General features: G+C 39.4%; 1 protein-coding gene across 24 annotated transcripts in view; it reads right to left on the bottom strand.

Moving 5' to 3' along the window:
* DLG2 (discs large MAGUK scaffold protein 2) overlaps positions 1-27000 on the bottom strand; it is a 2166350-nt gene that overhangs the window by 72108 nt on the left and 2067242 nt on the right. For all 24 annotated transcript variants that reach the window (XM_031653896.1, XM_017949244.3, XM_017949248.3 and 21 more), the window contains 2 exons: positions 10052-10228; positions 1048-1123 (listed from right to left, as the gene is read on the bottom strand). In XM_031653896.1, coding sequence (XP_031509756.1) covers positions 1048-1123; positions 10052-10228 — 253 coding nt within the window. The remainder of the gene's footprint in view (positions 1-1047; positions 1124-10051; positions 10229-27000) is intronic.

The raw sequence follows: 27000 nt of genomic DNA, 5'->3' as shown, positions 1-27000 counted from the left end.
AACATGTCACAGAAATGTTTGTACACAAATGTTCATAGCAGCATTATCCGTAACAACTACAAATTGGAAACAACTGAAATGTCCTTCAACTGATAAATGAACAGATTAAATGTGGCATATCCACATAATGGAATATTATTTGGCAATAAGAAGAAATGAAGTACTTACACATTCTACAACACAAATGCATCTTGAAAACATAATGTAAGTTAAAAAAAAAAAAAAACCACAAAAGACCACATGGTATATAATTTCACTTATATAAAATAGGAAAATCCATAGGGACAAAAAGTAGATTAGTGGTTGCCTATGTTGGGGTGGGTGGGGGTGGGAGGATGGGGAAATGGGAGGTGACTGTCAATGCATATAGGTTTTCTTTATGGAGTGATGAAATGCTCTAAAATTGATTGTAGTGATGGTTGCATAATTCTAAATACACTAAAAACCACTGGATTGTATTTTTTAAGTGGGTGAATTACATTGTATGCAAATTTTATCTTACAAAGCTATTATTTAAAAAAGATGTACATATGCATATATGATTAAATATTCTAATTTTGATGGCTAAATTTTAGTTATTAATTCTCTTCTATGTCTGTCACAACAATCCATGTATTCATTAGATAATCCATGTTTCTATGACTACAGTCTTAGCTCCATAATGTGAATCAGACTAGATATATTTTCTGATGAGCAGATACTTTTTATAAAATCCATCCTTTTAGCACATTAATTTAAAAGGAAAAAACTTAAAGAAACAAAAACCACCTAAACTATCTTGTTCTTCTTCATTGTAGTCATTACATCACCTTCATCAACACATTGCTTCTGCTAACCACTTGCAGCTTTACTCCCAGTGTTTAAATATATTTACCATAAATCCATTTCATCAGAAATGATATTATTAACTTCAGCAATATACTTATAACAGTGCTCTACTGTCTGGTAGCTTCATAATTTGTTTGCTACTGAAAGCCTAAATGTGTTAATTATAGTTAAATCCATGGCAACTGAGAGAACTTGATGTTTCCATCATTTTGTACCTACCCCTTTCGAATCAATCACTCCAGGTTTGGCATTAAACTTCACTGTCTTCAATCGGGCACGTTCCTTTCTTTCCACCCTAAAGCAAATTGAGAATAAAGAGTCTGTCACATGACAAGGCATTTATGACTAAGTTCCTTATTAAGTGAAGAACATTTTTTTCCTCCAATCCTTGCAGCTCGAATAAAATGTGTTCTAAAATATTTCTCTTCCTTTGTTCCATATAAAAAATCTTGGTACAAAGTCTCTAAGTTTCTAACACATCCCTTGAAATTACTCCAATACATATACTGAGAGTCACATCATGGTATTTGTAAGCAACAGAGAGGTAGAAAAAAATAATATTTGTTATTTAAATGCTTAAATAATTAAATCAAAATCTGTTTCAAGAAATCTCAGTCCACAAAGATGAACACCTATATTGGAGACTAAACAAGTGTTTCCTCCCCTCTCCTTTTCTCTCCTCCCCTTTTCTTCTTTGTTTTTCCTTCTCTTCCCCTTAAGGACACTAGTGTATTTAGCTTCAATTTTTAACCAAACATGTTATATATAATCTTGAACTTTCCTTTTCCCCAATGTCCTTCTGTCATCTCTGCAGATTCATTGTTTTCCTGCTACTTTGTTTATTCATTAAACACTTAATCACTGCCTACCATGCATCAAGCAAGGAGTTGGGGAACAAAGAAAAAATATTCTAAAAGCATGACTGCAATGAATTCTTAGCAATGTTCTTTTGGCAAGAACAGTGGTGTAAACAAGCACAGAAAATGCTGTAGAACAAGATGGCTGATATCAATGTGGGAGCACACATCTCACTGGGAGGGTACAAAGGAAGACTAGAAAGCATTGGGGTGGGCTTCTTGGAGGAAATGTCAATTTATCTGAGACTGAAGGATTAGAAAGAGTTTGTCAGTAGGGAAATTTCAGGGGGATTTTTCACAGCAGGAACAACACATGCCTCAACCTGAAGATATGAGTGAGCTACAAGATTGCAGAAAGATTCTAGTACAGGGTACATAGGGGATATATAGGATGGGGCAGTGAGGCTAGCGAGGTGACAGACTCCTTTTAAAGGGTATCCATCCACATTTTGGACTTGAGGTTTTTCCTTGGGAATCATCGTAAGTTCTTAGAGGATATAAAGCAGCGAAGTGATAAAATCAGATCAGCTTTTAAATAAACAACCCTGGTCAAGGTGGAAGATAGACCGAAGGAGGGAAGGAGCAGGAGGAGGTTGGGGGCCTATTTAAAAGCTGTTGCCATAGTCCAGGCAAGAAATAATGAGAAATGATAGTGGGGTGGAGAAGAGTAGGAAAGGCTTGAGAAATATTAGGAAAATAAAATTGGTTGGACTCTTTCCTGTTTGAAGGCCAGGGTTGAAAAAGAGGAAAATAATCTAAATATTTCCCTGATTCTTCTGAGCCCCTCCAGTTAGACGTGATTGCTCCTTTCTGACTGGAACAGTCTCCATGTCAGCATTACATCTTGATTTCCTTGTGTTTACTTACATTTGCACTGCATATACAGGGTTGTATGTACCTTAAGGTACAAGCCCACTTATCACTTGATGGTGTTTTATAGCAAGTCCTCAATAAATAATTGTCCAGCAAAAATAATATTCATTGCATTGTTTTAACATGACTTCTTGTTTAAATATTTCTAGCTTTAAATTCAAAGATGTGGGGGAAAAAGAGAAAGAAAAAACCTGAACCTACAGAAACTTAATGGTTTATAAAGTCTAAGCTATTCATAGATCAATAATTAACAGCATACTCCTTTCTAACTGAAAGCTCTTTTGTGTTCCCAACTGAAACACAGTGAAGATCAGGGTTTCTATAGTTACAGAATGGAATTGCAGAACGTATTTATTTCAGTGTGAGAGTAGAATATCTGAGTGGAAACAGCTGAACAAAATTTTTCAAATCTAACGTCATACGTTAAAACAATGTGAGGCCGGGTGCGGTGGCTCACGCCTGTAATCCCAGCACATTGGGAGGCTAAGGCGGGTGTGGATCACCTGAGGTCAAGAGTTCGAGACCAGCCTGGCCAACATGGTGAAACCCTGTCTCCACTAAAAATACAAAAAAAAAATAGCTGGGTGTGTTGGCGGACACCTGTAATACCGGCTATGTGGGAGGCTGAGGCAGGAGAGTCACCTGAACCCGGGAGGTGGAGGTTGCAGTGAGCCTAGATCATGCCATTGTATTCTAGCCTGGGAGACAGAGCGAGACTTTGCCTCCCCCAAAAATAAATATAAATAAATAAATAAATAAATAAATAAATAAGAAGTAAAACAATGTGTTCCACCAAGAGTTTCTACTTGCACCAGATGCACAACCGTTGGGGAGAAAGCAAGATAGATTTCAGATAAGATAAGCTGCCAAGTGGAAAATGGTCACTGGTAAAATGCCTCCTTTGAGCTTCATCACTTCATCACCTTTTCTCGATTTTAATCCGAGTGCAAATGTAATTTACATTAGTCTCTTTGTAGTCTTCTAAAACTGTTGTTAGGGCCCTAACTTTATTCCGACTTCTTTGCATTAACTGGGCTAAAGTCAATGCTTTGGCATCATTCAGTGATGCCAAAATGACTGTAGTATGCAGAGAATACATGGTTATTTGATCAGGGTGTGCAAATAAATTCTGCATAAAACCACAGAACTCACACAGGTTCCAAACATACATAATGTTAGGAGGAACTCAGTATTCAACTCTCAGAACTGCTTAGACAGAGCATTCTAATATTGTCCCCTACCCTGCAGCTCAACTCCATTTCCATGTTTATCCTTTTCAATTTTCTTGAGAAATGTCTCTATTAGGAAGATTTTAGTGGTTCATCCCTTAAATCTTAAAAAGGTTGCAAAGAATATTAAGTCAGCCAGACACACACACACAGACACACACAAATGCACACACACACATACACTCACCTACCATTTTCTATAGTTTATTATTAATCCTCAAACAGGTAATAGAGAAAGTAAAAAAAAAAAAAATTGAAGCCATACGGAGGTCACATACTTCCGGGTCACTCATGAAGGAAGTTGAAAAGTTTTGCCTCCCATTTGGGTTGAAAGTTTCATTAATAAGTGGAGTTGCACCATATAATTATTAATAAAGTTTCTTTGCATTTACATAATCTCATTTGGTCCCCACAACAACCTAATGATTTAGGTATTATCAATCTCATTTTATAACTGAAGAAACTGAGACTTGAAGCTTACCAGTTCAGAAAGTGGTAGAAACACAGCCTGAACATACATTCTCTAACAGCTAACTTCAGTGTCTGTCCATAGCCACTCAATTTGGGAGACAGCATTCAGGTACCTCCCAAACCTGGATGATCCAAATTCTCAATAAATGTGAGATTTTCGGATGCAGCTTCCACAGTTTGAAGGCACATACATATCCTTAGAAGTCTGGGCTGAGGTTTTTACAAATGATAACCAACGTACCCTTGCATCCCCATCTCCCTAATGTCCTGAATGCTATGAATATTATTAATTATTAAATAAGCCCCAACCAAATTTAAGCATACAATCATTGAGTTAGTAGCATACCACAAGAGGTTGACCTCAAAATTCAGAATAAATTTACTTTAAACACAGAAGTCTGCTTAGTTAAATCCCTATTTGAGTTGATTCCTCTCCTCAGCACACCAGCAACCCTAGTAGTGCATTCCCATCACAAAGGCTTGCATTACTGCCTTGGGGTTCTCTGCAAACCTCTTTCCTTAAGAGGGAGGCTATGTCTGTGGCTTATCTTCCTCATCTGCCTCAGCCCTTTCCTCTCTTCTAGCTCTTTCTGGGATGCATGTGAATGGTTTACTGCTGAAATGAGACTTAAGTCTGGAAAACAGGGCTCTAAATAATGTGACATATTTTTTTTCTGGCAACAAAAGCTCAAATTTTGAAACATGGAAAGCAGCTATTATTGGAATGTACACTAAGTGTTAGAAACTGTGCTAAGGACTTCACCTATAATATCTATAATCCAGGGTCTGACATGAGCTGGTTACGTAGTAGTTGCTTAATGAGCCTTTGTTGAATGAGTGAATAAATGAACTCTCAAGCGGGCTACTAGTTCTTTACCTAATTGTGAAAACCATTAGGCCAGGAAGTTTAAGTGAATTGCTGAACAACTAGTTTTTCCCATAAAAAGTGATTCGTCATTTCACAACTTACTTTCTTGGTAAGAATCTAGGTAAAAATTCAGTATCATTTTCTCTTATTGTTTTACTGAGTAAGACTTCTTTGGCTAATAAATATTAAGGTCCAAAGGCTTTCACCTAAAGAAATTGTGGACCACCTGAAGAGACAGATCAAATCTCAATGAGGACAACTGCCTTACTTCCCCACTCACACTTAGACTCAAGCAATTAATTAGATTGTTTGAGCAGAAATAATCCTCCCTGTCCAAATCTCATCACTGACCAAAATACCGAAAACATAAATGGAATGGTAAAATTTGAGCAATTGATTCTGACATTTCATATCTCCAGAGAGCACCAAATGGCCATGTTTTAATAAGCCCAACTGTCTCCCTCTCCCTCTCTCCCATCTGGTATTTTTAGGTTCTGGCCAAACCCATAATTGGGTCAGGCTTGGAGCACTGGACAGTGGGAACATCATTTGTCCCTGGGAGTTCCTTTCCCTGTGCTCCACAGGCCCTGTTGGAGGGAAAATTAGAATGTCACTCACATTAGTGGCCACAGGCTTGCTGGGAAGGCTAGGTGAGTAAACTCTTATGTAATGCCAGCCATAAGCTGCCATCTGAGAGCCCAAGTGACCCATCACTGGGGAACAATGAATAGACACTTGGCTTAAGAGACCGTGGGACAGCTGGGAGCAGTGGCTCATGCGTATAATTCCAGCATTTTGGGAGGCTGAGGTGGGCGGAACACCAGAGGTCAAGAGTTTGAGACCAGCCTGGTCAATATGGCGAAATCTTGTCTCTCCTAAAAGTACAAAAATTAGCCGGGTATGGTGGCGGGTGCCTGTAATCCCACCTACTCAGGAGGCTGAGGCAGGAGAATAGCTTGAACCCAGGAGGTGGAGGTTGCAGTGAGCTGGGATTGTATTGTACTCCATCTCAAAAAAAAAAAAAAAAAAAAAAAAAAAAAGAAAAGGAGAAAGACCATGGAACAAAACCCAGCTTGACCTCTTACACACTATGTAATCTCAGAAAAGTGATTCTATGCTGAGTCCAGATTTTAAAGTCACACAAGTCTGGGTTTGAATTCTGCCTCTTCCACTTACCAGGTCTATAACTTAGGGTGGTCCTCAACCTCTTAGGATTTCAGATTTTGTGTTGATACAATTAGAATAGTAGCGCAGACTTCAAAAATTTATAATGAATGTTAAATGAGATAATATAAGAAAATTGTTTTGCACAATGTCTGATCTATAGTAAGAACTCACTATACAATAGGCTGCTACTAAGACAATTATGATAATGCTGCCCACGACGTCACTTCTCATTACTGGTCCCAATTTCCTTACCTGTAAAAAGGAAGTAATACAGGTACCCCATTTCAGGTGCTCGCTGCCAAAGTCAGTCCCTTTATGCCAGGTGGGAGCAAGACATGGACTTCCAATTTTCCCTCTTAAGAGACCCTGAAATGTGGGCCACCAGACTTGAGAGCTGAAGGGTCAAGAAGAGCCCCAAACCTTTGCAATTGCTCATAGAGACATCAGAAAGGCATGTGTTTGAATCCAGGCTTAGCCCCCTGCTGCCACTGTAATTTTGGCAGGCTACTTAAATTGCCTGACTTTCTATTTCCTTACTTGGCATATGCTCCTAGGGTAGTGTTCCTGGTGTAGTGTAAAGCCATCTCGCTTTGTTATCAAAGAGACTGGTGTTTGGTCAGTGGCTGGCTGTGTATTTTTGGGTAATTTATTTGACTTCTCTGATCCTCAGTTTCCTTATGAGGTTTTTGTGAAGATTAAGTTGAAATCATGTATTTGAAAGTAACTGGTGCAATACATCATCAGTGCTGTCATCAGATGGAATTCACTCTCTGTCTGCTGCCATTTCACTTTCCTGGCTTTTACAAGATAGCCCGCATTGCCCTAATCACAGAGTAGCTGTGCCACAGCTACATGTTGGTCCCACAAGTGATGGGCTCCAGGCAGTGGAGCCACAAGTGATGGGCTCCAGTATATGGCACTCAGATGCTGCCCAAGCAATGCTTGCTGCATTGAATTTTGCCAGCTCCTATTTTTGTACCTTTGTGGGGCAAGATTGCATATGTCTTAAGTGCAATTCTGTAGCCTGGATTCAAATTCCAGTTCTACCACTTACTACATGGGCAGTTTCAGGCACATTAATGAACCTCTCTGTGCCTCAATCTCCTCATTTGTAAAATAAGGATAATAATAGAGAACTTACTCATAGGGTTCTAATGAGGTTTAAATAAGTTAATAATTGTAAAGGGCTTACAACAGTGTCTAGCGTGCAATAGGAATGTTTTGTTAAATAAAATTTATTCACCATCTTCAGAAAAAAGGAGGGGGAAGGTGATAATATTCATACTTTTCATCTCATGGTTTCATTTGAGATGATTAAATGACATTATCAATAGAGAAACATTTTTGTAAATGGCATAAAGTCATACACTGATGTTATCCATTATGAGATTTAAAAAATTTTCCCGATGAGCACTACTAGGTAAATTATACTCAGGAAACAGGCTAGAAAGAAATTAATGATTGAAAAATAACATCAACCTAATAAATGTAGGTTTTAAATTGCATTACAATAAGTACATGAGTACTCTTTGTGGGGTAGAATTATAAGTGATTTTTATTTTCTTTATGTTTTTCTAGATGTTCCCACCTTTCTACAATAAAAGGTATTACTTTTACAAATACTTAAAGCAATAAAAGTAACTATTTTGAAAATAATTAAAATCCTAAAAAGAAAATTTGGCAGAAATTTATTTACAGCTATAAATTATATAAATATATATTATATAATATATATTATATATATGAGGTGGAGCTACTGTACCCTTCATAAAAAGTAGAATGTAAATAAATATCAACATTGCGGTCACTAATTAAACTTATTTTCCAGGTCAGCTATACTCTGGTTGTTAAGATGGTTCTCTTCCAAAATAAGAGAGAAATAGCTAATTCAAGAATGATTACCAGCAGGTGGAAAATTATTTCAGGAGGAATAGCATTGAGAATGTTCTTCTGGAGAAAAATGATGCGCTAATTGAACAAATGACTTGATAAGATTGGTTGGAATCATAGAACCTCAGGGCTGGAAAGAACCAGAAAATTGTATAGTTCAACTCCTGTATCCAGAGTTTGAATTCCTTTTCTATCTTCCCAGATAGTCCATGCCATTTTTAGGCAGCTCCAACTAATGAAAGGACTTCTTTAAAATGAGCTGACATCTATTCCCACATAGCTTTCCTTTATCCACCCCATTACTATCTTTGGGGCCATAATTCAACAAGATGGCTCCTTCTTCTAGAGAACAGCTCTTCAGACAGCTCAAAATAATTAAATCAAAGCAAACCAAAAGGAACTTTGTCTTGACTTTTTTTTTATTTGAAGTAAATGGAAATGGAGAGACCCAGAATATAAACAAGCCAGTGCTGAGTCAATGTTTAAACATATAACCTTTCGGAAAACACACACAGCCATTCTACAGTCAGAATGCCCCGGCAAAGCAATGTCAAGCAATTATCCAGGAGCCAAGAGGCTTAAAGAAACACAGAGAATTCTGCTGGTGGGAGATCTATAGGCACTGGCATACGGGAGGGAGAGGCTCCCTGGAATTTCAGCTCCTTCACTGTGACTCCTCCTGGCTAAAGGTAAGAGAACAGCTGAGGACCAGTGAGCCCTCTGCTTTCCATGTCCCATTCTTCCCCAGGCTGTATGACCACAGGCAGAAAGAAGAGATCAGCTGTCTCGGGAGCACAAATATCCCACAGAGTTATTCTGAGGTTTAAATTCCATCTTCCCACTATGGTTTTTACTAGCCCAATCACTTGATGTGTAGTAGCACTTAAAGGCCCAGCTTCGCTGGGAATATTTTACAGAGGCATTTTGGGTGTTTGGAGATGAGGATCAAAGCCCTTTGAGAAATCTGCAGCTTGAGAAAAGTTAGTGCCTGCTTTTATTAAGCATCATTCCTGACTGATTTTGTACTATATCTAGTCTCTGGGATAGAGCCAATTTCTGTTTCTTGGATCTCTTGGTGCCAAAGGGACATTTGTGAGAAGGAAAGTTCCTGTCTGGTGATGGATCCGCTGGGACAGATTAAGGAGTTGGCTGTTCTGAAGCACATTTCTGCTTTTCAAAAGTAGAGCTGAAGAAACACTTGGAAGAGAAAGCATGATGCTCTTGATTTAGGAAACACTTACACAGAACTAAATATCTAGGTAGCTATTGGAAGTTGTGAGGTGGGGAACAAGAATAAAGAAAACAGTAAAAAAAAGAAAAAAAAATTGTAAACCCAGTCAGTACTTAGACCTCACCAGATGTTTGACAGCTCATATCCCAAGCATCTGAATTTAAGATGAAGGTTTTCCATTTTTTTTCCACCAATATTTGTAGATATTACATAGCCAGGACCTTAGCCTAGTAAATTGCCTACTTCATTTGCCTTCAACTTGACCTTTCTATAAAATTCATTGGTAAATGTTGAAACTCTGGAAATAAATGGGCTGAATTTGTAAGTCAGCATATAAGCTGATAAGCACAAGGTTGCACATGCACACTCTGGTAAAAGTTTTAGGAACACAGTGTAAGCCGATTCTCTTTCTTCCTTTATTTCTTGTCACAGTCACCAATTTTGGTAAAACCCTAATATAGGAGAAAGAGGATTTTTAATTCATGTCACCTGTCACCACTGACAATTTTCCTGCAGATTGACTATCCCATTTAAATAAATTTAATTTTGTGAACAGTTTCTCCCACCTTCTTCTTCCCTCATCTCCACTCCCTGGATAGCTGAAAAGCAAATATTCTGCTACAAAAGGCATTCTTACCTCCGTTTGCTGGGGATGACCCCCATCTCCTCACTGTCTCCCTCCAGCATGACTCTCCTGGCTTGCCACCACTCATCATCAGAGGCATTGATAACGTGGAGAATATCTCCATATTTAAAACTAAGTCCTTGACTTGGAAGCCCACTGTCCTTGCTCTTGTCGTAGTCAAACATGGCTCTGGAGGAAAGGACAAAAGAGGACACTGTTAGGAATCTCTGTCAGCACAGATTTAGGAGTTGTGGTTTCAAATGTTCACTCTTGCTCTGAGAACCCATCATCACGTGGTATCAACTCCCGGGATGATTCCCTGGGTCACAGTCCACACTCTCACTGCTTTGGCAATACACTAAAGTTAGCTCTTGCTTCTTCTTGGAGGTTACAGGGGCAGCCTATAGATCCTCAAAACTGAGATCTGCTTCTTTTCTTGGAGACCATCAGATGTTAGAAGGTGATAATAGAAGATGAGAAAGGCAGTTTACTACCTAATTGAGATTTTTTTCCCCTCGCATTACAATCAAATTTTTAAAATTACTAAAAAAAGTAAAATAATAAAGAGAAATATGGCTATCCTTCTAAATGAAGCATTTTGTTCTGTAAACAAATCATCTCAGCTGTATCAGCCTGTAGAACTGTTTCTTTCGTAATGGGAAAAAACAGTAACAAAGGTCCACCCATTGAGTAGGTGATCCCTCTACTCAATGAAATATTGGACCACCACTGCAACTGGATGAAGAGGTTAATGCAATCACCTGAATACATGCATAAAATGCAGTAAATTTAAAAATGTATGCATATGTATGGGTATGGCTAGATAAAAGTCATATTAACAGCACGACAAATCTTTCTGCTTCCATATAATGCCGAGCTTACCTCATCATGGCACTTATCTCTGAATTACAATTCTTGCTTTCTGTATCATGCAGCCCTCACTAAAAAGCATTTGCTAAGCATTTGTTAAGGCCAATGCACTGTAATATGTATGAATGGCAGCATGAAGGAGGTGGAATCAGAATCAAAATGATGAACAAGATCTTAGAAACTAGCTGTCATCTTTAAAAGGTGAACATTTGCCACCACTCCTGTATTGTACACATCCTGCTGTATATCCCATTTTCAAAAATCACCACCACACACATACAGCATATGACTTTCCCAGAGAAGCAGATTTCACTACCTGTCTGTGTATTCCCCTTTGATTTCATTCTAAGAATTTCCTTAGAGTATAACTACTGTGTATGCAAAACTAGCAAGATCTGGGAAACAGATTTTTCTAAAAATCTGTTTTATTTTAGATTTTTCCACACTGAAGACCAAGTGTGGTTTTCTTCTTCTTTCTTTGTCTATCAAAGAAATGTCACATCTGCTGCCATGACAACAAGAAAGAGCTGAAGACAGCATCTAGAGCTCTTAAACACAGCAGGAAAAGTATAATTACTTGCAACATAGTCCCTTCTTTCATTAACACTGTCTCCCAAAGATGGAATTTGGAGAGGGTTTCCTGGTCCAAGCTCCCAGAATGAATCATTTGCACCTTGACCACCCCTGCCAAAGGCTCAGACAAAGCCCCAGTCAGGAACGGGGAGCTGTGGAAAGACCAACACCCACTCCTGAAGCTATCACTTCTCTGATTCTGTGATGTGACATACATTAGTTAACATTCTTGAGCCACAGGTTTTTTGATGCAAAATTAGTCTAATAACAACACTCACCTAGAACTACTGTGATCCTTAATGAAATAACACATATGCAGCACTAAGCCTATAGTATGTGCAGTCTAGTGTAGTACAGTGTGGTTATGAATATGGACTACTGGGTCTATGTTCCGCTCCTACTATGTCTTACTCTTACAGCTAGTCAGCTGGGCAAGTTACTTAGTCTCTTTTAGGCTTCAGTTTCCTCATATACAACATAGTGATAATGATGACAATGATGAGAACGATACCTCCATTACTGAGTGCTGTATGGGTAAAATGTTACATAAGGTAATATACATATAAAGCGTGGACAAATGGACCTGGCACACAATGACAAATAGTAAGCATGAACTGATGTTTTTATTATCTCCCTTTTTCGTTCCGAGTAGATGCTAATACAAATCTTTTCTTTAGATTCTACTCTGTGCAAAAAGGAGTTAACGTAGCAGGCCTGAGACTGCTGTTCTTGCTTGTAAGGGTAGCCCTTGGCTGACATGTGGGAAGTTAGATTTTGGGAGGGTTCCCACCATTTTCTCATAAGAATGGCTTACTGGGCCTAAACTGTTTGTACAAACAATATAATTTATACTGAACACCTGCTTTCTTTCTGGGAGTCTGATATTATGGTATGTGCTAGGCAGAGGCTGCCTACGTGACCAGCTCCCAGTAAACCTGGACATTAAATCTCTAATAAGATTCCCTGGTAGACATTTTGCACCTGTTGTTGCAATTTGTTGCTGGAAGAATTAGGCACTTCCTGTGTGACACCACTGAGAGAGTACTCTCGGAAACTTGCAGCTAATTTTTTCCAGACTTTGTCCTCTGCTCCTGTTCCCTTACCTGACATTGTTTGGTATCTTTTTGCAGTAATAAATCATAATCATGAGCATGATCATGCTGAGTCCTGTGAACTATCCTAGTGAGTCATCAACCTGGGAGTTGTCTTGGGGAACCCCAACACACGCTCTATAGATTGCAAAGCATTTTCACACAAATTACCTTGTTGTGACTCAATCAGTTGCTGTGAAGAAGGTGTGACAGACATAGTACTATCCTCCCAACTTTTGTTGTTGTTGTTGTTAAAAGATGAGGGACAGATCTACTGGGGCCCACTGACTAACTCCAGAATATACAGCTCAGTGGCAGCAACCTAGGACTAGATGTTGGGTCTCCAGATCCAAGTCTAGTTCAGTGCTCTTCACCTTGCCCCCTCATTCAACCTGGGAGGTGGTGATGATAAGGTGTGGAAAATGATAACCATGATGGCTACTACTACTTACGCCCTTATTAGGTGGTCTGGAACTTTGTAGTCATTGTCTTATTTGATGTCACAGCAACCCTAAAGGTAAAAATTAGTATCCCCACTTTATAGATGAGGGAAGGAGGCTCAGGAAGTTAAGGAGCCTGGCCCAGGTCACACAAACACATGTGGTGGAGGTTGAATACAAAATGAGGTGTATCTGATTCCAAATTCTGTTTTCTTGGCCATTTTATTACATGGCTCAATTTCCCCGCTTGTTGCCCTCTGGCCATGCTCACAGTCTAGCAGTGCCAAAGACTTTTAATCTTCCCTTCAGGGCTGACAACCACTTCTTCCCTAAATTCCTGAAACTCCCTTACTGCTCAGTCCTTGTCCAAGTATTTCTTATCTCCAAAGTCCTTGAACTGCTGGCCTGACTCTAGGCTCCTTCTGGATGTAAACTATGGGAAGTTGAGGTAGAGAAACCAACAGAAAGGCTGACAAGCAGTAGCCAAGAAGGCAGGCTCTGGAGCCAGACTGCCTAGGTTTGCAATTTTTTAACTATGTGATCTTAGGCAAGTTACTTAACCCCTCTGGGCCTCAGATTTTCTTAACTGTAAAACTGGCATAAATAATAACACCATCTGTCTCAAAAGAGTTATGGTGAGGATTAAATGAAATAATATACGCAAAGTATCGTAACACTGGCCTGGCACTAGTGAGGGCTCAATAAATGTAAGATATTATTATAATAACTGTTATTCTGAAAAACATATTGTAATTTGAATCAGGGGGTCTGTGTGCCAATTGTGCCACCTAAAAGCTGTTTTCTGGACTATGCATAAAGACATCTAAAATATCTCTGTATCCTCAGGACCTAGTAGGGTGCCGGATCCAAAGTAGATCCTCAATACAGGTGTGTGAAAATGTTTCAGGTGGCTTTTGAAAGCCCTTCTTCTCTCACGTCTCTGCATTCCCATTTGAAGTGGGAGTGGGGACTATTCCTGGAGGTTTCTACCAGGTCAGGCATTCACTCGCCTGTACTATTCTATTCCCGAGAGTCCTTAAGGGGAACTTTCCCACTCCTGCTGTTAGATGCAGGTGTCCTTCCTAAGGAGCTCAGCAACAGGTTCTTTCCATGAGCTCTATTGATCTTGGACAATCTGCCTCTCTAGGATTACATTTATTCAGACTTGGCAGGTCCCTAAAACCAAGCAGCTGACACATTTCAGCAGCCTCTGGCTCCTTTGGATATTAATGGATCCTCACATCTGGGAAAAATGCTACAGTGCCCCATCACCTAATTTAACAAGCGATAAGCTGTTTTTAATTTGCTTTATGTGCTAATTCATCACAGCAACTTTTATAAAATGCCATTAAGACTCACACTTTCCATCCAGGGTGCTTTTAACAAGTCCATTAGACAAGTAGAATTGGACATGAATAATGTAATAACTCTCCTATCCCTCCTGCCCCTCCTGAATTTCAACGTGTGGTGGCCCCTTGCCAACTGGGGAAGTCTAGTAAGGGAAGAGTGAAGCAGCTGCTCATCCTCATGACTGTGCAATATGGCTGTGAGATACCTGGGTACCCTACTAAAATAGTGCTTTTTAGGTGTTACACAATGCAGTAAGCATTTTATATTCATTGTCTCACTCAATTTATGGGGTAGGCAACATAACATATGGATTATATGCCAGGCTTCCAAGACAGAGAAGACCTGGGTTTATGTCCCAGTTCTGCCATTCTTAGCTGTATAATTTGGGCATGTTACTTAACTTCTTAGATAACCACTTTACCTTAGATGGGCGTTCTCTTATTTAGGAAATGCAGATAATAATGGTACTAACGCAAAAGGGTGCTGTGGAGATATGACAATGGGACGACACATGTAAAATATCCAACACAAATGAATTCCACTTTGTTATTATTTCTGACAACAATTCTGCCATGTAAGCATTTTTGTTCTCATAAAGAAAATGAGATATAAAGAGGTGAAATGAAAATAAGATAGTAAGTAGCAGAACCAGGATTAAAATATAGATAGATGTGTCTCACTCAAAAGTTCATGTTCATAATCTCAGAATTCTTGGAATTCCTGATAAGAAATGTTGTACTTAGATCTTATACCTAAGGATTTCATGATTTGATGATAACACTTATAGTGATACTATGGACTAGCCTGCAAAAAAGACGCATGAGTAGTTTATAGAGGACACATTCAGTTCTCACAGCTATCCTGCAATGCATATATTAGCCCTGTATTATAGAAGAGGAAATACAGACTTGGATAATTTAAGCAACATGTTCAGTGTCATGCCAGTTATCAAGTGATGGGGCAGGACTCAAATCCTGTCTGCCTCTAAGACCTATGAATTTCCTGCTATACCAACCTCTATGTTCTTTTGCAAGCAACTCTTTCCAGCTCAAAACACTCACACTCTCCCCTTGGGCTTAGATTGAGGTAATATTTAACAATCATGGAGCTTAAAAGTATTGGTGTTTACTATATATGCCACGGAATTTAGTTTTGGCTGTACCACTTTAAAGCTAGGATAGCAGTGAATGATGAGGATGGAGAGACAGTATCACTAAGAATAGGAAAAATTATTTGATGTGTTTCATAGTTAACAAGGATATGGTAGGAGAAATAATATCCTTAACTCACTCTCCCAAAATGTCCACACTTTAATTCTCAGAGTTTATGAATATTTTATCTCATACAGCAAAAGGGACTTGGAGATGTGATTAAGCTTAAGGATCTGGAGAGCGGGAGATTGTCCTGGATTATCTGGGTGGACCCAATCAAATTGCATGAATCTTTAGAAGTGGAAGAGGAAGACAAAAAGAGTAGATCAGAGAGATGTGACTTGGGAAGGACTTGATCCACCACTGCTGGCTTCAAAGTTAGGGGAAGAGGACCACAAGCCAAGGAAATGGTAGCCTTCATAAACTGCGAATGGTTATTAGGTTACAGCCATCAAGAAAACAGGCACCTATGAGAGGTGGTTCCAAGATGGCTGAATAGGAACAGTTCCAGCCTACAGTTCCCAGTGTGAGCAACACAGAAGACAGGTGATTTCTGCATTTCCAACTGAGGTACCAGGTTCATCTCACTGGGGTGTGTCAGACAGTGGGTGCAGGACAGAGGGTGCAGCCCACTGAGCGAGAGCTGAAGCAAGGCGAGGAATTGCCTCACCCAGGAACTGCAAGGGGGAAGGGAATTCCCTTTCCCAGCCAAGGGAAACTGTAACACACAGCACCTGGAAAACTGGGTCACTCCCACCCTAATACTGGGCTTTTCCAAGGGTCTTAGCAAATGGCACACCAGGAGATTATATCCTGCGCCTGACTCGGTGGGTCCCACACCCACAGGACCTTCCTCATTGCTAGCACAGCAGTCTGAGATCTAACTGCAAGGTGGCAGCAGTGAGGCTGGGGGAGGGCACCCACCATTGCTGAGGCTTGAGTAGGTACACAAAGCGGGCCAGGAAGCTTGAACTGGGTGGAGCCCACCACAGCTCAAGGAAGCTTGCCTGCCTCTCTGTAGACTCCACCTCTGGGGACAGGGCATAGCCAAACAAAAGGCAACAGAAACCTCTGCAGATTTAAATGTACCTGTCTGACAGCTTTGAAGAGAGTAGTGGCTCTCCTAGCATGGAGTTTGACATCTGAGAACAGAAAGACTGCCTCCTCAAGTGGATCCCTGACCCCTGAGTAGCCTAACTGGGAGGCACCCCCTAGTAGGGGCAGACTAACACTTCATACAGCCAGGCACCCCTCTGAGACGAAGCTTCCAGAGGAATGATCAGGCAGCAACATTTGCTGTTCAGTAATATTCACTCTTCTGCAGCCTCTGCTGCTGATACCCAGGCAAACAGGGTCTGGAGTGGACCTCTAGCAAACTCCAACACACCCGCAACTGAGGGTCCTGACTGTTAGAAGGAAAACTAACAAACAGAAAGGAAAAGCATCAACATCAACAAAAAGAACATCCACATCAAAACCCCATCTGTACTTCACCATCATCAAAGACCAAAGGTAGATAAAACCACAAAGATGGGGAAAAAACAAAGCAGAAAAGCTGAAAATTCTAAAAATCAGAGTGTCTCTCTCGCTCCAAAGGAATGCAGCTCCTTGCCAGCAACCGAACAAAGCTGGACAGAGAATGACTGACGAGTTGAGAGAAGAAGGCTTCACATGATCAAACCTCTCCGAGCTAAAGAAGGAAGTTCGAACCCATCACAAAAGAAGATAAAAACCTTGAAAAGTGATTAGACGAATGGCTAACTAGAATAGCCAATATAGACAAGTCCTTAAATGACCTGATAGAGTTGAAAACCATGGTACAAGAACTACGTGACAAATGCACAAGCTTCAGTAACCAATTCAATCACCTGTAAGAAAGGGTATCAGTAATTGAAGATCAAATGAATGAAATGAAGTGAGAAGAGAAGTTTAGAGAAAAAAGAGTAAAAAGAAATGAAAAAGCCTCCAAGAAATATGGGACTAGGTGAAAAGACCAAATCTATGTCTGATGGGTGTACCTGAAAGTGACGGGGAGAATGGAACCAAGTTGGAAAACACTCTGCAGGATATTATCCAGGAGAACTTCCCCAACATAGCAAGGCAGGCCAACGTTCAAATTCAGGACATACAGAGAATGCCACAAAGATACTCCTCGAGAAGAACAACTCCAAGACACATAATTATCAGATTCACCAAAGTTGAAATGAAGGAAAAAATGCTAAGGGCAGCCAGAGAGAAAGGTCGGGTTACCCACAAAGGGAAGCCCATCAGACTAACAGCAGATCTCTAGGCAGAAACTCTACAAGCCAGAAGAGAGTAGGGGCCTAAATTTAACATTCTTAAAGAATTTTCAACCCAGAATTTAATATCCAGCCAAACAAAGTTTCATAAGTGAAGGAGAAATAAAATCCTTTACAGACAAGCAAATACTGAGAGATTTTGTCACCACCAGGCCTGCTCTACAAGAGCTCCTGAAGGAAGCACTAAACATGGAAAGGAACAACTGGTACTAGCCACCGCAAAAATATGCCAAAATGTAAAGACCATCGATGCTAGGAAGAAACTGCATCAACTAACAAGCAAAATAATCAGCTAACGTCATAATGACAGGATCAAATTCACACATAACTATGTTAACCTTAAATGTAAAAGGGCTAAATGCTCTAATTAAAAGATACAGACTGGCAAATTGGATAAAGAATCAAGACCCATCAGTGTGCTGTATTCAGGAGACCCATCTCATGTGTAGAGACACACATAGGCTGAAAATAAAGGGATAGAGGGAGATCTACCAAGCAAATGGAAAACAAAAAAAGGCAGGGGTTGCAAATCTTAGTCTCTGATAAAACAGACTTTAAACCAACAAAGATCAAAAGAGACAAAGAAGGCCATTACATGATGGTAAAAGGATCAATTCAACAAGAAGAGCTAACTATCCTAAATATATATGCACCCAATACAGGAGCACCCAGATTCATAAAGCAAGTCCTTAGAGACTTACAAAGAGACTTAGACTCCCACACAATAATAATGGGAGACTTTAACACCCCACTGTCAACATTAGACAGATCAATGAGACAGAAAGTTAACAATGATACCCAGGAATTGAACTCAGCTCTGCACCAAGTGGACCTAATAGACATCTACAGAAATCTCCACCCCAAATCAACAGAATATACATTCTTCTCAGCACCACATCACACTTATTCCAAAATTGACCACATAATTGGAAGTAAAGCACTCCTCAGCAAATATAAAAGAACAGAAATTATAACAAACTGTCTCTCAGACCACAGTGCAATCAAACTAGAGCTCAGGATTAAGAAACTCACTCAAAACCACTCCACTACATGGAAACTGAACAACCTGCTCCTGAATGACTACTGGGTATATAATGAAATGAAAGCAGAAATAAAGATGTTCTTTGAAACCAATGAGAACAAAGACACAACATACCAGAATCTCTGGAACACATTTAAAGCAATGTGTAGAGGGAAATTTATAGCACTAAATGCCCACAAGAGAAAGCAAGAAAGATCTAAAATTGACACCCTAACATCACAATTAAAAGAACTAGAGAAGCAAGAGCAAACACTTTCAAAAGCTAGCAGAAGGCAAGAAATAACTAAGATCAGAGCAGAACTGAAGGAGATAGACACAAAAAACCCTTCAAAAAAGTCAATGAATCCAGGAGCTGGTTTTTTGAAACGATCAACAAAATTGATAGACCGCTAGCAAGACTAATAAAGAAGAAAAGAGAGAAGAATCAAAAAGACGCAATAAAAAATGATAAAGGAGATATTACCACTGATCCCACAGAAATACAAACTATCATCAGAGAATACTACAAACACCTCTGTGCAAATAAACTAGAAAACCTAGAAGAAATGGATAAATTCCTGGACATATATATCCTCCCAAGACCAAACCAGAAAGAAGTTGGAATTCCTGAATAGACCAAAGACAGGTGCTGAAATTGAGGCAATACTTAATAGTCTACCAATCAAAAAAAGTGCAGGACCAGATGGATTCCAGCCGAATGCTACCAGAGGTACAAGGAGGAGCTGGGACCATTCCTTCTGAAACTATTCCAATCAATAGAAAAAGAGGGAATCTTCGCTAACTCATTTTATGAGGCCAACATCATCCTCATAAGAAAGCCTGGCAGAGACACAGCAAAAAAAGAGAATTTTAGACCAATATCCCTGATGAACATGGATGCAAAAATCCTCAATAAAATACTGGCAAACCGAATCCAGCAACATATCAAAAAGCTTATCCACCATGATCGAATGGGCTTCATCCCTGGGATGCAAGGCTGGTTCAACATATGCAAATCAGTAAACATAATCCAGCATATAAACAGAACCAAAGATAAAAACCACATGATTATCTCAATAGATGCAGAAAAGGCCTTTGACAAAATTGAACAGCCCTTCATGCTAAAAAAACTTGCAATAAATTCGCTATTGATGGAACGTATCTCAAAATACGTTCCATCTCAAAAAAAAAAAGAGCTATTTATGACAAGCCCACAGCCATATGGAACCAAAAAAGACCCTGCATTACCAAGACAATCCTAAGCCAAAAGAACAAAGCTGGAAGCATCACGCTACCTGACTTCAAACTATACTACAAGGCTACAGTAACCAAAACAGCATGGTACTGGTACCAAAACAGAAATACAGACCAATGGAACAGAAAAGAGTTCTCAGAAATCATACTGAATGGGCAAAAACTGGAAGCATTCCATTTGAAAACTAGCACAAGACAGGGATGCCCTCTCTCACCACTCCTATTTAACATAGTGCTGGAAGTTCTGGCCAGGGCAATCAGGCAGGAGAAAGAAATAAAGGGTATTCAATTAGGAGAAGAGGAAGTCAAATTGTCCCTGTTTGCAGATGACGTGATTGTATATTTAGAAAACCCCATTGTCTCAGCCCAAAATCTCCTTAAGCTGATAAGCAACTTCAGCAAAGTCTCAGGATACAAAATCAATGTGCAAAAATCACAAGCATTCTTATACACCAAGAACAGACAAACAGAGAGCCAAATCATGAGTGAACTCCCATTCACAATTGCTTCAAAGAGAATAAAATACCTAGGAATCCAACTTACAAGGGATGTGAAGGACATCTTCAAGGAGAACTACAAACCATTGCTCAATGAAATAAAAGAGGAAACAAACAAATGGAAGAACATTCCATGCTCATGGATAGGAAGAATCAATATCATGAAAATGGCCATACTGCCCAAGGTAATTTATAGATTCAATGTCATCCCCATTAAGCTACCAATTACTTTCTTCACAGAATTGGAAAAAACAACTTTAAAGTTCATATGGAACCAAAAAAGACCCTGCATTACCAAGACAATCCTAAGCCAAAAGAACAAAGCTGGAAGCATCACGCTACCTGACTTCAAACTATACTACAAGGCTACAGTAACCAAAACAGCATGGTACTGGTACCAAAATGGAGATACAGACCAATGGAACAGAAAAGAGTTCTCAGAAATAATACTACATATCTACAACCATCTGATCTTTGACAAACCTGACAAAAACAAGAAATGGGGAAAGGATTCCCTATTTAAAAACTGATGCTGGGAAAACTGGCTAGCCATAAGTAGAAAGCTGCAACTGGATCCCTTCCCTACAACTTATATGAAAATTAATTCAAGATGGATTAGAGACTTAAATGTTAGACCTAAAACCATAAAAACCCTAGAAGAAAACCTAGGCAATACCATTCAGGATATAGGCATGGGCAAGGACTTCATGTCTAAAACACCAAAACAACGGCAACAAAAGCCAAAATGGACAAATGGGATCTAATTAAACTAAAGAGCTTCTGCACAGCAAAATAAACTACCATCAGAGTGAACAGGCAACCTACAGAATGGGGGAAATTTTTTGCAATCTACTCATCTGACAAAGGGCTAATATCTAGAACCTACAAAGAACTTAAACAAATTTACAAGAAAAAAACAAACAACCCCATCAAAAAGTGGGCAAAGGATATGAACAGACATTTCTCAAAAGAAGGCATTTATGCAGCCAACAGACCAATGAAAAAATGCTCTTTATCACTTGCCATCAGAGAAATGCAAATCAAAACTACAATGAGATACCATCTCACACCAGTTAGAACAGTGATCATTAAAAAGTCAGGAAACAATAGGTGCTGGAGAAGATGTGGAGAAATAGGAACACTTTTACACTGTTGGTGGGACTGTAAACTAGTTCAACCATTGTGGAAGACAGTGTGGTGATTCCTGAAGGATCTAGAACTAGAAATACTATTTGAATCAGCCATCCCATTACTGGGTATATACCCAAAGGTTTATAAATCATGCTACTATAAAGACACATGCACACGTATGTTTATTGTGGCACTATTCACAATAGCAAAGACTTGGAACCTGCCCAGATGTTCATCAATGACAGACTGGATTAAGAAAATGTTGCACATATACACCATGGAATACCATGCAGCCATAAAAAAGGATGAGTCCTTTGTAGGGACATGGATGCAGCTGGAAACCATCATTCTCAGCAAACTATCGCAAGAACAGAAAACCAAACACCGCATGTTCTCACTCATAGGTGGGAATTGAACAATGAGAACACTTGGACACAGGAAGGAGAATATCACACACTGGGGCCTGTTGTGAGGTTGGGAGAGGGGGTAGGGGAGGGATAGCATTAGGAGATATACCTAATGTAAATGATGAGTTAATGGGTGCAGCACACCAACATGGCACATGTATACATATGTAACAAACCAGCACCTTGTGCCCCTGTACCCTAGAACTTAAAATACAATTAAAAAAAAAAAAAAACCAGCCGGGTGCGGTGGCTCAAACCTGTAATCCCAGCACTTTGGGAGGCCGAGACAGGTGGATACCGAGGTCAGGAGATCGAGACCATCCTGGCTAACATGGTGAAATCCCGTCTCTACTAAAAAATACAAAAAATTAGCCAGGTGTGGTGGTGGGCGCCTACAGTCCCAGCTACTCGGGAGGCTGAGGCAGGAGAATGGTGTAAACCTGGGATGCGGAGCTTGCAGTGAGCTGAGATCCAGCCACTGCACTCCAGCCTGGGCAACAGAGCGAGACTCCGTCTCATGCTAAAGGGAATGAAAATGGCAAAAAAAAAAAAAAAAAAACCAGGCACCTTAGTGCTACAACCATATGATGACCTGAATGAGCAGGAAATGATTCTCCTATTGAGCCTCCAGAAGGGCTACAGACTGCTGAAAGCTTTATTTTATTCTGGTGAGATCTGTACCAGACATACAGAACTATAAGATAATAAATTTGTATTGTTTTAAGTCATTAGGTCTGTGATAATTTGTTATGGCAGCAATAGAAAACTAATACCAACTTTGGTACCAGAAGTATATGTAACAAATACCTAAAAGTGTAGAAATAGCTTTTGAATTGGGAAGTAGGCAGAGGCTAGAAGAATGTTGAGGAACACGATAGGAAAAAAACCTAGATTGATTCTAAGAAGAGATTTGCAGAAATACAGACTTTAAGGATATTTCCAGGGAAGCTTTAAAAACTTCTTAGAGAAATCTGGACTTGGAGAATGCTGAGGGTGATAGCTCAAATGGAAATGAGAAGCATGTTATTGGAAACTGTAGGAAAGGGATCCTGGTTATACAGTGGGGGGAAGCTTAGTAGAATTACACTCTGTAGTTATGTGAAAAGATGAATCTTTGGGGGTCAGAGGGCAGACTGTGGTAGGAAGAATAATGGTTCTCCAAAGAGAACCTTAATCTCTAGAGCCTTATGTGGCAAAGGCCATTTGTGGATGTGATTAAGGTCAAGGGTCTTGAGATGGGGAGATTATCCTAGATTATGTGGGTGGGCCCAATCTAATCACATGTGTCCTTAAAACTAGAAGAGAAAGGCAGAATAGAGATGAAACATGAAAAGGACTTGAGTGCCATTGCTAAGATTTGAAAATGGAGGAAACAAATTTGTCATAGCAGTAATGTAAAGCTAAAACAGGACAAGAAACAACATGCAGCTTTAATAGAGGACAGGTAAAAGACAAGGGCCACCAGTTTGAGGATTCTGTCAAAGATTCTTTGGAATAAAACAACTACTCAGCAACAACAACAATAACCCACTGAGTGCCTGTTATTGGCCAGGTTGTGTGCAAAGTACATTTATGTAATTCCATCTCATTGAATCCCTGTAAATAGTTTGAGATATAGGTATGATTATTTTTACTTTGTAGATAAAGAACTTAAGAACTTAAGGTTTTAATTCTAATTCTCACAAAAACCTTATGTGATAAATATAGTTTTCCCGATTTTAGGATAAAGAAGCTGAGATACAGAAGAAGCAGCCCTTTCCTTCTCTAAAATTTCAAATCACTCTGCTCTTTTACCTCTCTGGGAAGCCTACAACTTCTAGTCTTGAGTGAAAATATGTCTCATCTCCTTTACTACATCAGAAACAACATCAGGGGCTCCCAGATCAAGCCTCAGCACAGAATTTTCACAGATGGATTTATAAATGAACAAATGAATCAGCATATTATTCCTTTCTGTGCTGTGAACTTGTTTGGTCTAGGGAGGCCTTTGTTTCTCTGACAACATTAAGACCAAAGGAACAGAGTGCTTTGACTCAATTTCCTTCATTTCTTGAAGTTGAGGCCTCTGCTTGATTAGAGGAGACCTGGTCCTCCCCTTTCTATGCAGCAAGAGAAAGAACAATAGCAACAGAAAATAAAGTCTGCTCTCTGCTCCATCCCACTGTGCCTGGCTTGGACACGTAAGAACCATTTTCACATTGTCAAGGTAAGCACATATGAACAGTGCAAGAAGCATAGATGTTGGAGTGAAGAAACACACGGTTAAGTCTGTCCACTCTTTCTAGCTGATTGTCATTCAGAAAATAAGTGGAGTAATCTGAACTTCAGTTTTATCTATAAAATGAGGTTTATCATTCCTACATCTCACATATTTGCAGAAATTCAATGAGATGATATAAGGAAGAGCATTTCACATAATAACTGGCAAAACAGAAGTTCCTTTATTTCACCTTTTCTCTACTCTAAAGATGAGCAAGTGTCCCACAAGTACTGGAAGGGGGATGAAATACGGATGGTGATTTTTCAAATGTGACATAAAAATGCATATGTAGTAAACTTCTTCAAAACATTTTCTCACTAGAGGGGTATGGGAAAGGATACTGGGAGGAGAGATATCTAAACTTTAGTTGCTCTTATTTTATAAAAATCACATTTTTCTATTTGTATTATCTTCTTAAAAACAATCACTCGCCCACTCATGCATTTAGTGAATATGTGTTTTGATAACAGAGAAGGCACCCTGGAAGTAAAAAGAAGTTTAGATGGAGTGAGGAGTGCAGATTTCTAGTCCTGGCTTCAACATAATTCACTATGTGAGTAAGGTACTTAACCTCCATGGGCTTCAGCTTCTATAATAATTAATAGACCAACTGCATTTCTCTAGGATATATTCAACTGTGACCCAAAAGATAGCTTCCAAAATGTAGGCATTATTCTCATTCTGTCAAAGGGAAGATTTATTATGTTTCATGGATTGTATCACATGGGTTATACCATTTAATCAACCTTATAAAGCAGATTTGTATTCTTTAAAGATACTGTTCTTATTACAATAGACTGCTTCTATGTTTTGAGGGTGTTGGGAAATGTCCATTTCTATTGTTACTAAAAATCAGGCAATCACTGTTATGACTGCAGATAGAACTAATTGGACACTAACCAGAGGTCCTTACAGCTTGGGCCTCTCTGCAGCTATAGCTTTTTGATTATAATCAAGGAAGAAGCATAACTTCCAGAGGAACAACTGTCTCTTTCTCTCTCTTAAGTCCTCAATGCTCCCGATTCCCCAAGAGACGTGATATGAGCAGATTTCACATGTCCGGAGGCTTGCATGTTGATCATTTTGGACAACTCATCATCAGAGTCTCCTGAGATGGGGCCCACTTGAGCCCACCTTCTCTTTCAGGCTGTCCTGGCAGTCTATCAGATTGGTTGACCCTCCAGTGTTGACTGATAAGTCTCTTATCTGAGGGAAACAGAGGCAAATCTGAACTTATGCAGAGCCAGAACTCACTGGACCACAGTGAATGGCATTTCAGGTTTCAGGGCTGGGTGAGGCTGCAAAGATTAATCATCTTAAAATCATTTTCCTTTCCCCCAAATGCCATCAGCTGGCTGCTCAAAAAATGAAATGTGGGTAAGAGGAAGATGGCTTGGATGAACAGCCCAGGTTTTATGACACTTTCAAGAGCTCTTATGTTCTGGGTCTGTGTATTAGGCAATTGAGATATGTTAACTGAGATATTTCAGAGAGACTGACACAGCCCCGATTATGGTCTTTTATTTCTGAATTGAGCTGAAAATGTAGATCAAGCTTTGATATTCACCTTTCAGTATCTTACTGCCATTAGTTAGTAAACTTGGGGTGGGAAAAAGAAGAAATACCCTGGCATGGAATTTTATTATTGCTAATACACAATTATCATTAAAACATTTAAGTTTATATATGCATGACTCATGTAAAGATCATGAGATGGGAAACTCAGATCGTCCTGGATTCAAATATTAGCTCGCTATTTTAAGCTGCAGTATGAGTTTCAGCAAATTACTTCATATCTTTGTATCTGGGCTTCCGTATATGCAAAATGAGGGGCAAGAATCCCTGTCCAACAGGGTCCTTATGAGAATTACACATGAGAGCTTTTAGAATCCAGTAGGTACTCAATATTTGTTAATTGAGTCTAAAAAATCTAATTTGTTTCCCCTACAAATTCTATACCCTGGTTCTAGTGTTACTCACTGGAGTATAAACAAATTAAGTCTACCTCTGCTAACCAGTAGCACTCTTCACAAATGATAAAGCTAGTACGGTCCCTAGCTCAGCGGAGGTGCTGGATAAAGCTCATTTTACTCATGAGTATATGAAAAATGGGAGAAAGACATTCAAGAGCATCTGAAATCACTCCTCCAAATCCTTAGTACCATCATAGTAGCTTATCAGGATAAGTAATGAAATTTACACACCACAATATCAGAAAGTTGGGCAATCACTTTGCCTGCCCCAATACTGAGTTTGTTATTTTACCTATGATTTTTCTGAAAACTGGATGGAAACTATAGGCTGTATGGTAGCAGGAGAAGACCTGATATTAGGGAACTCACCCTTCTAAATCTCATATGCCTATAAAGTTTCCCAATATCACCTGTTGACTAGAGATAGAGAGGACATATGGTTCCTTACTCACCCAGGCAAAAGCATCGAGTTCAGAATGTAATCAAACTCCCACATATGGAAATGAGATAATATTCATTTAAATATTAAATGTGACATTATTTTCATAGTATCTACTATGTGCCAGGCACTCTATTGTTTGTTGGGACTCAGCAAAGGCTTTCTTTCTACAGTTGCACAGCTTGATGTTTGGTTGGGAATATG

The sequence above is a fragment of the Papio anubis genome, chromosome 12 (genome assembly GCF_008728515.1).
Source record: "Papio anubis isolate 15944 chromosome 12, Panubis1.0, whole genome shotgun sequence".
NCBI classification, from domain to species: Eukaryota; Metazoa; Chordata; class Mammalia; order Primates; family Cercopithecidae; genus Papio; species Papio anubis.
The sequence above is the reverse complement of the archived record's forward strand: the minus strand, read 5'-3'. Positions and strand labels throughout refer to the sequence as shown.